Source organism: Patella vulgata, chromosome 6 (genome assembly GCF_932274485.2).
Source record: "Patella vulgata chromosome 6, xgPatVulg1.2, whole genome shotgun sequence".
NCBI lineage: Eukaryota > Metazoa > Mollusca > Gastropoda > Patellidae > Patella > Patella vulgata.
In genome coordinates, this window is record NC_065884.2 from 72185046 (window position 1) to 72198139 (window position 13094).

The 13094-nt window shown below is 38.9% G+C and overlaps 2 protein-coding genes across 3 annotated transcripts in view; one reads left to right on the top strand and one right to left on the bottom strand.

Annotated features, from left to right (window-relative positions):
- The window catches only part of LOC126825564 (cytochrome P450 4F4), a 17370-nt gene extending 9299 nt beyond the window's left edge, over window positions 1–8071 (bottom strand). The window contains exons 1-6 of the mRNA XM_050555219.2: window positions 8013–8071; window positions 6278–6604; window positions 4467–4662; window positions 3466–3593; window positions 2244–2362; window positions 998–1060 (exon numbers count right to left, since the gene is read on the bottom strand). Of these exons, the coding sequence (XP_050411176.1) occupies window positions 998–1060; window positions 2244–2362; window positions 3466–3593; window positions 4467–4662; window positions 6278–6439 (668 nt within the window). The 5' untranslated portion in view covers window positions 6440–6604; window positions 8013–8071. The remainder of the gene's footprint in view (window positions 1–997; window positions 1061–2243; window positions 2363–3465; window positions 3594–4466; window positions 4663–6277; window positions 6605–8012) is intronic.
- Window positions 6584–11863, top strand: LOC126825572 (serine/threonine-protein phosphatase 1). 2 transcript variants are annotated; one of them, XM_050555234.2, is made up of 2 exons: window positions 6584–6624; window positions 9318–11863. In XM_050555234.2, the coding sequence occupies exon 2, from the start codon at window positions 9344–9346 to the stop codon at window positions 10160–10162; it is 819 nt and encodes a 272-aa protein (XP_050411191.1). In that variant the 5' UTR covers window positions 6584–6624; window positions 9318–9343; the 3' UTR covers window positions 10163–11863. The 2 variants fall into 2 exon arrangements, with proteins under 2 accessions (XP_050411191.1, XP_050411192.1); XM_050555235.2 differs by lacking the exon at window positions 6584–6624 and adding an exon at window positions 7675–7988.
- The last annotated feature ends 1231 nt before the right edge of the window (window positions 11864–13094 follow it).

The window sequence follows — 13094 nt, forward strand, 5'->3', positions numbered from 1 at the left end:
TGAAATATAATACAAACTCAATAAACCTCTGAAATATAATTAATATACACTCAACAAACCCCCGAAATTGCAGACTCCCCGATCGCCAGACACTTCAACTCCCCTAATCAGCATAGACCATCTCCGAGTCACCGCCTTTGATCAGCTCCATAATGCCACCACCCATTCACTTCTTAATAAAGAAACATTTTGGATTAGAACTCTTAAAACTCTTGAACCTCTAGGCATTAATAATAATCCTCAAACCATCTTCCCCATCAGCACTTTTTAGACTTTCCCCCTTTTTCACGCACTCCTGGTTCCACACTCTTCGTCATAGTTCCCTATGACGTCATCTCTGTTTCCTCAGAGATTGTTTTTAAATGTTTTATTTATTACCTTGAAGAAGAAGAGAGTTGGTCTAATTATATCTGATGATGAAAACAGTGTTAGTGTCTCTTGTTTATGTACTGTAATATTTATCTAGTGAAGGACACTTCCGTATCGGACTCCTCGATCCATTGTTTTCATATTCCTGTTGGACGCGGATTCTACACAAGTTTTGCATGTTCTCTATTATTAGTTAGTGCCGAGGGAGTTACACCCCACCTCTCTCTATCTATATATATATATATATATTTATATGTTACCCCCACCTCTCTCTCTCTCCATGGGGGGTTGGGTGGCCGAATGGTTAGCAGGCTCGCGCTGTATCATAAGGCCTGTCATTGAGTCAACTGGCGTGGTTTCGAATCCCCGGTTGTACGTGACAAGGAGTAGGGTCGCCTGTCCAACCTCGTGGGTTTTCTCCGGGTCCTCCGGTTTCCTCCCACTGCTAAAGACCCCTACGCGCAAGCGAATTATTGAAATAAAATTAAACCATATGTTAGTCCCAAAATGACCTAGTTTGTGTCGAGTGGACGTTAAACCCCATTTCTCTCTCTCTCTCTCCCCCTCTCTCTCTCTCCATCTTCTCTATATCTCTCCCCCCCCTCTTCAAAGAAAAGTAAATACTTACAAACTCCTTTTTAAAGCTAATTGACATATTCTCTGAACACAAACAACATAGGGATGATGATTTCTGTAAAATATAGAATTCAAAACACTAAAATACTGAATGCGCTTAATAATCAGATATTTATTTTTCTTTCTCTTTCATATTTTATAGTTTATAAAACTCCATTATATTGTTGTTCCAATGGAGAGAAAACCATACCAGTGTTGCTATTTCAAAACTTTTCTTGTTGGATATTTTTACTGAAAATAAAGGGACGTAACTCTTCACATTATTTAAGAAGACAGATTCAGACCACAATTGAAAACAATAATATATTCAAATTCATATGTAATAAGAATAGGTGCACCTTGCTATTTTTTATATTTAATTCCCGTATGGTATTCAAATTTATGTCGGTAATTTTCGTACCAAATTATGTGTTTTCTTAATACAGTGTGTTAAAAATTGTGCTATAAGCGAAATTTTGCTGAGACAGCAGCATTTATTCTGCCTACTCTTCAAGATAGTGTTGTTATCTGGCAACCTTTCTTTGTAATTTTAAATACTCAGATAAAGTCATTGTTATTACATATATTAACAAATTTTTATCCAGTCGTTGACAGTTTATATTAAAATTAAAAACAAATTAAGTAAACAATCTACAACAGTATATACACGGGAACTCAGTTTTCATTTGATCCAAAAGGCAAGGCGGAACTATGTTAACAATTCCTGAGATAATTTCTCACTGGGGTCGAACCAGCACCATTTTTCATTGAGCCACTGTACATGTGGCTTCAACATATCTATATCTATGTATACAGCGAATGAACAGCAGACATACGTCAGATCTTGTACAGAAAGTCAGAACCATAAATATGAATTCCCCTATTTAGATGAGGGAGGAAACTAGAGGACCCACAGAAAACCCATGAAGTTTGACTGGTGACCTTACTCATGTATAAGCCGGGAATCAAAACAACGCCAGCGGGAGGAAACCGGAGGACCCGGAGAAAACCCATGAGGTTGGACAGGCGACCCTACTCCTTCTCACGTACAACCGGGGAATCAAAACCATGCCAGTTGACTCAATGACAGACTTTATGGTACAGCGCGCACATGCTAACCATTCAGCCTTCCAACCCCCCTCAGTTAAAAGCAGAGTTAATATGTCTAAAAATGTATGACGGACAGATCCTTTTTTCAACAATCCCCTGCTTCCTTCGCAAGGTACGGTTGGTAATAAAGATAAAATACTTGGCTATACCCGAGCTGTTGTATATTTCCTTGATACGAGAATGCACACTGTAACATGGTGTCTAACGTCGCCAAACTAACAGGTTCAAACACTTCAATAAATTCACCATTTGATTTTTCTAATTTTTTCTACCAAAACAAAAGAAATTATTGAGAATCTTAAAATATGATTTGCATTTACTGGAGATCACGGTGAAAATTAAAATCCTAAATTGTCATTCGCCGATAATGAAATGAAAAAGTGTTTAAAACAGTATACTTTAAAGCACTAACCAGCCTCTATTGAAACCTGCATATGCCATGCAGTGTGTTATAAGGGTTCTTGAACAATCTGATTCAAAAACAGATCCTATTTCGTTTCATTTCGCTTTTTATAGATCAAAATGTCATTTTATTTGTCTGTACTACACTAGGATCTGGAAGAGTTGTTATATAACCTGCGTTCTGGTTGATGTGAGGAATTAGCCAATGAGAGAGAGAGAGAAATGGGGTTTAACATCCACTTGCGCATAGGGATCTTTAGCATTGGGGAAACCAAAGGGCCCCGAGAAAACCCACGAGGTTGGATAGGGGACCCTACTCCTTGTCACGTACAACCGGGGATTCGAAACCACGCCAGTTGACTCAATGACAGGCTTTATGATACAGCGCGCACGTGCTAACCATTCGGCCATCCAACCCCCCAATTAGCCAATGAAACGGTTTATAGCAGCGAGTTCTTGGCGTGCGCTGCATGGAAGTATTGGCATCCTACTAGAAACATGAATGCTGATTAGATAATAAAATCTTTCACGTCAAAAGCTGCCTGATGATCCCTGACGCGATCTCCCCCTATAACTGGTCAGATCTTCATGATTTGATAGAAACTAATTCTGACTTACATTCTAATTTTCTTGAAGAGAGAGAGAAATGGGATTTAACATCCACTTGAAACATACTAGGTCATATGGTTCAATTTTATTTCAATAATTTGCTTGCAGTCTTTAGCAGCATGAGGAAATCGGCCTACATTTATTTCGAAATCCAAATGTCAAGACTTCTTTTATGTGCACGACAATGCAAAATAACAGTACCAAGATTTTCTGTCCCATCTGAATGACTATATATTTTGTTCTTTGCTAGGCCCTCCATCCTACATATTAACAAAGACAAACCCAACCGAAAAATCCTGATGAACTTTTTGGGCCAAGGCGTGGATCGAACATACCGGGTACTATAAATAGGAGTCATACCATTAATATTTCGGTAACACTGTTGTAAATACCAACATAAGGCTGTAATATCTCAAAATGAAAAGCAGCTGTTAAAAGTTTACGATTTCTCTCCCATTTTTTACCATCACTTATCAACAAGCCATCACCTGTATAAAAAATGAAATGAAATGGGGTTTAACGTCCTACTGTTCTGCTCCAAATGAGCTAATGAGATGGGCATATGCCATGCATTGTGCTATGAGGGAAATTTTGCCCGGACAGTGGAACTACGGCTGGCTCTGTTATCGAATTCTAACCGCCAGGGTTTCTTTTATGTGTACGCCAAAGGGTACATGGGGTTTCGTTTTCTAGGCACATCTGAACAACTATGCGCTGTCTCTTGCCAACAATAAAATAATTCATTATGCACATAATTTCAAATGTTTCCAGAAACTATTAAATATCTGTATTTTCAGATTTAAAACTAAAACTGCTCATTGCATGACCAATCTGTGATCTTTCCCAAATAGCCCTTCCTGTCCTATTAAATAACCTGTCTTGTCCCATCAAATAACCCACCCTGTCACATCAAATAATATCACCAGTCACCGAGCTTCTCCAAAATATGAGTATATGACCCTGGCGTTGATCTATAGATAAAATACTGTTTTTAATTATTGCACAACTTACATGACTAAGTGCTCATGTCTGCTTTACAAAATATGTTCTAGTATTTGATTTCCGCATTAGTACAGAGAGAGAGAGAGAGAGAGAGAGAGAGAGAGAGTTTAAGTCCACTCACACAAACTAGGTCATTTCTGGACTAAAGAATGGTTCAATTCTATTTCAACAATTCGCTTGCGCGGAGGAGTCTTTAGCAGTGGGAGGAGATAACCCACGAGAGTGGACAGGCGAAACTACTCCTTGTCACTACACCTTGTCACGTACAACAGGGGCCACTTGGTATAGAATTTCATAGATCTATTGCATGACTTCAAACCTATAGCTACGAAGAGCAATGGACGTTTATTTGTACGTACCTAGCCAAGGCATTAATAGACTGTATCCACTCAAACCCTTGGATTTAGGAGCTGTAGATTTCAAGATGACCTTGACTGTATCTGGATTAACGGTGATTAGTACGGGTCTATGTGGACCAAGCCAGTATAATATCGTTTTATGACCTGCCATTACCAATGGTTTATGAATAAGAAATATGTCCTCCACACTTTTAATCTACAAAAAATAAAAATATGTACATTTAATAGAAATGAAATTCTCTAAATTTATGTCCTAAGCTTTTTGTATCGACAAATAAAAAAATGGTACATTTTAATAGATATTGAACTCATTGTCAAGGGATGAATATTAATGAAACTACAGTGTATACCTTCGATTACTATCGGCCAATCAAATTGCTTTATCTCTGCTCATCATCGAAATGAAATTGGGTTTAACGTCCTACTGTTCTGCTCCGACTGGGCTAATGAAGACGGGCATACACCATAAAGTGTGCGATGAGGGAAATTTGGTCTGGGCAGCGGCACTATGGCCTACTCTTATATCGAATTCCAACTGCCAAGCGATCTTTTACGTGCAATGCTAATACACACACCGGTCCTCAGTTTTTCATCCCATCCGAACGACTAGACAGCTGTTCTTGTCAGGCCCTCTGTTCTGCACCACTGAGAAAGGGAAACCACGCCGGAAAATCCTGATAAACTTTCTCAGCCACGCCAGTTGACTCAATGACAGGCCTTATGATACAGAGCGCATGCGCTAACCATTTGGCCATCCCCACCCCACCCCCATATTTTCTCGTTAGGGGAACTCTCCACCCCCATATCCCTGTCTTTCTGAATAGCCCCCAACCTCATGCAGTGTCTTGCAGGGCTGTGTACGTATTGCATCCAGAAATCGTATTGCAATATATTGTGATACTTGACAAAAAGTATTGCGATAAATTACAGTATTGCAATACTTCGATAAAGTCAGGGTTTATCACAGAGCACAGTTTTTTTTGGGAATGGTTTTATTGTTTTTACAACTTTGGTGTTGTTTACCGGTACTGCAAAGCCTATAATATGACTGATTATGTGAATACGTACGTTTCTTGTCTACGATATCGCCCATGGTGGAAGGGGACGTAAAACTCTAGGAACGAACGAACGAATACCTATTTCACTTTTTTTGTTTTTACAACTTTGGTCTTGGCTTAGCAGACTTATTGTTTACTGCAAAGCCTAAATAATATGACTGATTATAAAGTCTTTATAAACAGTGTAGCTAACATTTGAATATAAAATAAAAATAGAAAAAATTGTGAGAGAGAAATGGGGTTTAACGTCCACTCGACACAAACTAGGTCATTTCGGGACTAACATATGGTTTAATTTTATTTCAATAATTCGCTTGCGCATAGGGGTCTTTAGCAGTGGGAGGAAACCTGAGGACTTGGAGAAAACCCACGAGGTTGGACAGGCGACCCTACTCCTTGTCACATACAACCGGGGATTCGAAACCACGCCAGTCGACTCAATGACAGACTTTATGATACAGCGCGCGCACGCTAACCATTCAGCCATCCAACCCCCCAATATTTTTTGACAGCCCTAGTATCTTGGCATATAGGCTACATCTATGCCTGTCATTCTGTTTATCATTTTAGTCGAGCATACACTAGATTCTGCCAACTAATTTTATCTAACAGCTGCAATTCACAGCATGCCCAAAACAAATTATATGAGTGTCTAGTTCTGTCTCTAGTCTAAAAAAGCAAAAATCTACTGAAATTTAAAATCAATCACAAAAAAAAAAATAAAAAAAAATAAATAAAATTGTGTATAATTACCAAGTGCAGAGTTCCTAAAAACCAATGGAACGGTAAATGTGCAAAGCTTTTCCTTAGATTCAACCATTCCATGTAGCCGGTTACTAAGGTAGCACAATTGTAAATTAAGTATGCCAGAACGGCTGTCAGTCCACAGTAGAGATATATATCGAAAGATGCCATGTCTAAAACTCCACTACACGTTTTTAAAACAAACTTTCCTTCCTCTATAATGTTTTATTTGGAATGGTGTCCCAGCTTTACCGTGTTCTGTTTTGTGCTGTTATCACTCCTTGGAAATAGGTCAAGGGTCATTTGAATTAGAGTTGTTTCCCTTGAATGTTTGACCTGAAAAATGAACTGACACGGTAGGGACTAACTGATTTTTCTATTAATTGTTGACAGTGGGGAATATTTGTCGTATAATATAATTCATGGTCATTGAGTAATAGAGTTCACTAACAATATGATTTCAAACGTTCGCTGGTTTGTATTTGTTTTGTGACCACAGGAGGCTACTAACTGTTGACGAAATCTTGTTGTGTTGGCCATAATTGATCGAGATTATCCAGCCACACTGGTTAGCTGCGTGCTATTAATAATCAAGGTCTTGGGCCGGCTAGATCCTTTTTTTCAGACCAACTAAATTTTCGTCAAGATGGCTGATGAAATGAAACGAAATGGAGTTTAACGTCCTACTGTTCTGCTCCTAACCTGGGCTTTTCCTTGTCAGCCCCTCCCTCCTGCATCACTGACAAGGGAGAACCACGCCGGAAAATCTGGATGAACTTTCTCTGCCGATGCAGGGATCGAACACCCGACCTCCAGGCTAGCTAGCGAGCTAGCGTCTTACCCACTTAGCCACGTGATCCCCCGTCAAGATGGCTGATAAAAATTATGTAAATAAGGTTATAAAATTAGGGCACGTGATTGTTGGCGAGATTGTAGGTTAGGCTTCTATCCCATTTTTGATCGAAATTTATGAAATTAATGAACATTTTCATTCTATTCTTGAAATGAAATGAGGTTTAATGCTCTACGCCTGGCCATCACAGTGTATGAGAAATTTGCCTACCTATGAAAAAAAAGTATCAATTTCGATATCCAATTGTTCCCTGTCAGGCCCTCTACTCTACCCCAATGAAAAAGGAAATCTTGCAGGAAAATCCGCAGGGCCCTTCTAGGCCAACACTGGAGTCGATCCAGTGACAGTCTGGTTAGCTCACTAGAAATGGTTCCACTACTGATTTCTTCCGTCTCTTTAATGGTACGACATTGTAGCTAGTTAGCTCACCAGTGCCCTATAATAGGCTATACACGGATTCAAAACTCCCCGAAACTTTATGGAGTAGCCTAAACGGAGACGGAGGGGGGGGGGGTAATTTATTATTGAGTAAAAAAAATAGGATAAAATAAATACAAATAAAAACATCCGAGTGGAATCTCTGACAGTACAAATAGGATTGAACCCTAACATTTACTTATGGAGAGAGAGAGATATGGAGTTTAACGTCCAATCGACGCAAACTAGGTCATTTCGGGACTAACATATGGTTTAATTTTTGTACCCCCCCCCCCTTTTTTTATGGAATACGCGACCTACGAAGATTTGAGAAAAGAATATATGTAACCCTGGACAATAATTTTATAATATTAGAACACTTAGTATGGATACAGTCACTGTGTTTATTATACTGCAACATTTCAACAAGATTTCACAAGTCGCTTTCAGGCAAATATCTAATACTTTTCTTACCTTTCCTGTTGAATGTTTCTGTGTCGCTAGCTTTGTCTATTTCTCTGTTTTGTTGGGAGACAAATGTCTGCTTAATATTGTATTATCGGCATAAATTTATGCATACCGGTACTAAACTTAGGCTGACTGCCTTAGATTAGCTTCGCCTGAGAACAGACACTAAGCTAATTGACCGACATTTTAAGTCTTAAATCAAAGATTTTAGTCGAAAACACTAAGTATATTTCGAGAACTTTCAGAAGTATTTCTTCTACTTTCATTTAATAAAATTGAAAAGGTTGCACGTAAAAGATCCCTTAGCAGTTGGAATTGGATATAAAAGTAGGCGATAGTGCCGCTGCCCGGGCAAAATTTCCCTCATAGCACACTGTATGGCGTATGCCTGTCTTAATTAGCCCAGTATGAGCAGAACAGTAGGACGTTAAACTCCATTTCATTTCATTTAACTAGTCTTTTTGTGTATAACAGATGTGAAACGGAGTAGAACCGCATTACATAACAGTATACTAATTGATGGATATGGCGGCCATTTAGGGTAGAGATCTATTCTCTAAGTATAAAGTACATGGATCGCTGTGTGCGGAATGACATTTATGCGAGCGCATGTTTTGTTTTACCTTTGATCTATTAGGCCAGGTATGGCGAACGTGTGGTTTAATTATCTTGTCATGTGAGATCTCAGAATTTGTGTACATGTATGTGCATAATTAGGACAATGGCATACGTCCGTCTTCATTATCCCCGTTGGTGCATTTAAAGTAGCTAAGTCTCTAACACAATATCATCCTAAATCTTCAACATTGAAAACACAAATTATTTGTCATTTTAAATCAACATTGATGTTGTGATCTTACCAGCAAAAGATGGGCTTCTGATATCCAATATTTAAGACAAAATACACATTTTACCATTGGTACACGAATCGTGTACCATAATGCGTTTCAGCGTCATTTGTAATAAGTGACTTGAAAAACGAGGCTAAGCATATTCCTCATGTCAAGTCAAACGGTGACGCCATATTCTTATCTGGAGAGCATGTGCAATAAATACTATCGGTGTAGACTGGAATAACCAGACACTAGAGATTGCCATTCAATTGAGACTTCTGGCTTATTTCGCGGAACATAAATGATTAGAAATTACAGTGAAAACAGAAAAGATTGAATGTAAATCAGTTTATATACATTTATATTACATTATTATATACGTTGCTACCCATTTGTGTCAATTTCTAGGTTCCAAATATTAGCGATTTAGCCCCTTTAAAGTAGGACATTTCATTTCATTTCAATTAATATTTTTCAGGTTTGGAAGTTTAAGTCAAATCCATAATGGTGTCACTTGTCTCAATACTCTTCTCGGCATTATTTCGACAGAAACCTTTGATCAGGCGACATGCCTTTAATCTGTGTGTACCACCAACCAGCCATCTTGTATTAGATGCAGACGTCATTGCATCACGTCCGGTATTTGTAGTTGGTGATATCCATGGTTGCTGTGATGAACTACAAGAAATTGTGTCAGAGGCGCGTAAGGAACACGGGGATACTTTGTTTATTTTTGTTGGCGATATGGTCAATAAGGGACCAAAAAATGTGGAAGTTCTGCATTTTATTTCAACGCTAAAAAGTTACGCTGTTAGAGGCAATCATGATGAAGTCGTTTTACGCGAGTTGGCGGAGCTGAAGAAGGATCCAAGTTACGAGTTGAGAGAAAAGAATGAATGGATGACCTCGTTGACACCGGAGCATGTAAACTATTTGAATAATTTACCGTACACTATCTCGTTACCTAGTCTAAATAGTTTGATAGTTCATGCAGGGTTAATACCGGGGATTCCCCTAGAACAGATCGACTATAACAACATGACTAATATGAGAAATATCATAACGGAGGACTACTTTGACGGACGGGGCCTTGTTGCATCGACGGGAATAAAAGACGGCGTGCCGTGGGCTTCGTTGTGGCCAGGCCCTGAACATGTTTATTTTGGACACGACGCGCGGCGGAAGCTGCAACAATATCCACACGCTACTGGACTTGATACGGGTTGTTTATACGGCGGTTGTTTAACCGGTATCTTCATAAACGGTTGTAAAAAAATGATTCAAATTCCAGCAAAAAAAGTTTATGTTGATCCCAATGCATAACTGACGTATTCTTTGGATGGTTCAAACTATTCCCCCTTCTGGATAATCGTATGTCAAAGCTGCTGACTGATGAATTAAAAGTTTGGGAGACCATACAGACTTATTCCCAATTTTGAAACGTTTATGTCACAGCGATATGTATTTTATTATACATGATGTGAAATTAGACGATTACAGACATAACAATTCACGGAGAACGGTAAATTATATTTGTACCGACCGGTGATAATCTTCAATGCGTTAATACCTTTTAATGGTGGAATGTGACATCAACCATATATTTATAAATGATGGAATGTGACACCAACCATATATTTATAAATGATGGAATGTGACACCAACCATATATTTATAAACGATGGAATGTGACACTGACCATATATTTATAAACGATGGAATGTGACACTGACCATATATTTATAAACGATGGAATGCGACACTGACCATATATTTATAAACGATGGAATGTGACACTGACCATATATTTATAAACGATGGAATCTGACACCAACCATATATTTATAAATGATGGAATCTGACACTGACCATATATTTATAAATGATGGAATGTGACACAAACCATATATAAATAAATGATTGAATCTGACACCGACCATATATAAATAAAAGATTGAATCTGACACCGACCATATATTTATAAATGATGGAATGTGACACCAACCATATATTTATAAATAATGGAATGTGACACCAACCATATATTTATAAATGATGGAATGTCACACTAACCATATATTTATAAATGATGGAATTTGACATCAAATATATGAAAAATAATGAATGAAGCAACATCACCGAATCTAGCAATAAAGAAACGGTCGCCATTTTTTATGTATCATTATTTAGATAATGTTTTTAATTTCATGAATTAAATTGTTTGATTTTTATAGCCAGCATTCAAATTCAGTACATGTATGTATATAACTTCCATTTTACGCATAACTTTGGGCATAGTCAGTGGCACTACCTCAGCACCCACAACCACAGGCGCCTGTAACGTGGAAAATATTTCACAAATAATATCAAGCTATGACTAAGTATATGTCTAAAGTCTGTTACGTCCATGTTCGTAAGCGAGATTATCAAATAACTGATCTGATTCCAATTTCTAACTCTGGGGCAAATAACTCATCTGAAATGAAATGAAATGGGGTTTAACGTCCTACTGTTTTGCTCCGAACTGGGCTAATGAAGACGGACATACAGTGTGCTATGAGGGAAATTTTGCCCGGACAGCGGCACTACGGCCTACTCTTATATCGAATTCCAACTGCCAAGGGATCTTTAACGTGCACACCAATGTGTACACGGGACCTCGGTTTTTCGTCCCATCCGAACGACTAGGTAGCTTTCCTTGTAAGCCCCTCCGTCCTGTATCACTGACAAGGGAGAACCACGCCCGGAAAATCTGGATGAACTTGTCTAGCTCGTTCGGATGGGACGAAAACCTAGACCCCGTTGGCGTGTACGTAACCACCCCCCCCCCCCCCAAAAAAATCTGACAGATGGAATTCGAAATAAGAGTCTGACGAAGCGCCGCAGTCTGGGCAAAATTTCCTTTATAGCACACTGTGTGGCGTATGTCCGCCTGAAGTGTTTTATGACATTTTCGCAGTTCTTGAAAACAACAAGAGCATCATTGTAGAAACATAGCTCCTATTAAAAATAATGAATTGTTTATCCATTGAACTTTTGTGTTTTTTCAATGTGTTCAATTACGAAATGCCATTCAAACAATACTTTGTTGATTATCGTGACAACGGTAGCAATTAAAATGGCTAAATCTATTTGTTAAGGCCGGCTCAATTTTTGTCAAGGTCGCTGGGATGTAAATAAGGTTAGGGCACGTGATTGTTGTCAAGATTGTAGGTTAGGTTAAGCTTTATAAAATTGCTCGAAGAATGAAAAAATTTGACTGAAATTGTCAATTTACTCCTTATTCATTTTCATTGTTTGAACTATTATAGCAAGAACTGTCAGCTCTTTGTTTAAACCTTACATAATCTTGAATACGTGTTTTTTGACCCAATTTCTTTCATTTGAGGTTCCTAATTATTGAGATCTAGCTCCTTTAATATCAATGTTTGTTTCATTTTGATTGAACATACCTTGGTATCAGTGCTGGATTTAGCTGAAACAAGGCGCATGACTATTCCACTTGTACACCCCAGCCCCCTCCGTCCCCAAATCCCCCACCCTCGCGACTAAAAGAAGGTGAAAGTGTGTTTTAAAGACAATTGAGCAAAGTCTAGGATGGTGAAGGATGTTGAAGACTGGGGATTACGTGGCTAAGTGGGTAAGGCCCTGGATCGCTAGCATGGAGGTCGGGTGTTCGATCCCTGCATTAGCCGAGAAAGTTCATTCAGATTTTCCGGCGTGGTTTCCCCTTGTCAGTGATGCAGGACGGAAGCCTGACTAGGACAGCTGTCTAGTCGTTCGTATGGGACGAAAAACCGAGGTCCCGTGTACAAATGGGCGTGCGCGTAAAAGATCCCTTGGCAGTTGGAATTCGATATAAGAGTAGGCGCCGCTGCCCGGGCAAAATTTCCCTCATAGCACACTGTATGGCGTGTGCCCGTCTTCATTAGCCGAGTTTAGGAGCAAAATGCTAGGAAAATTTGGGCACACAATTGTACTTTGTAAAAGTTGTATAAAAAAATATTGTGTTCTTGAATGTGTCCAATTTAACAGAGAATTTATTATTATTATTTAACATACTAAGAACCTAACTACTTTTTTTTGGGCACCAACCACCACCGTCTCCCCCCCCCCCCCTAGTCAAAAATTTCCCCGTACGCCTATGTACGCCATACAGCGTTCTAGGATAGAAATTTTGCCCTCGCAGCGGCGCTATGGCCTACTTATATCGAATTCTCTAGACGGCTGTCCTTGTCAGGCCCTCCGTCCTGCA

What these genes read in the sequence shown, in the direction of transcription:
- LOC126825572 (XM_050555234.2), top strand. Translation starts at nt 9,344, where the DNA reads ATGGTGTCACTTGTCTCAATACTCTTCTCGGCATTATTTCGACAGAAA.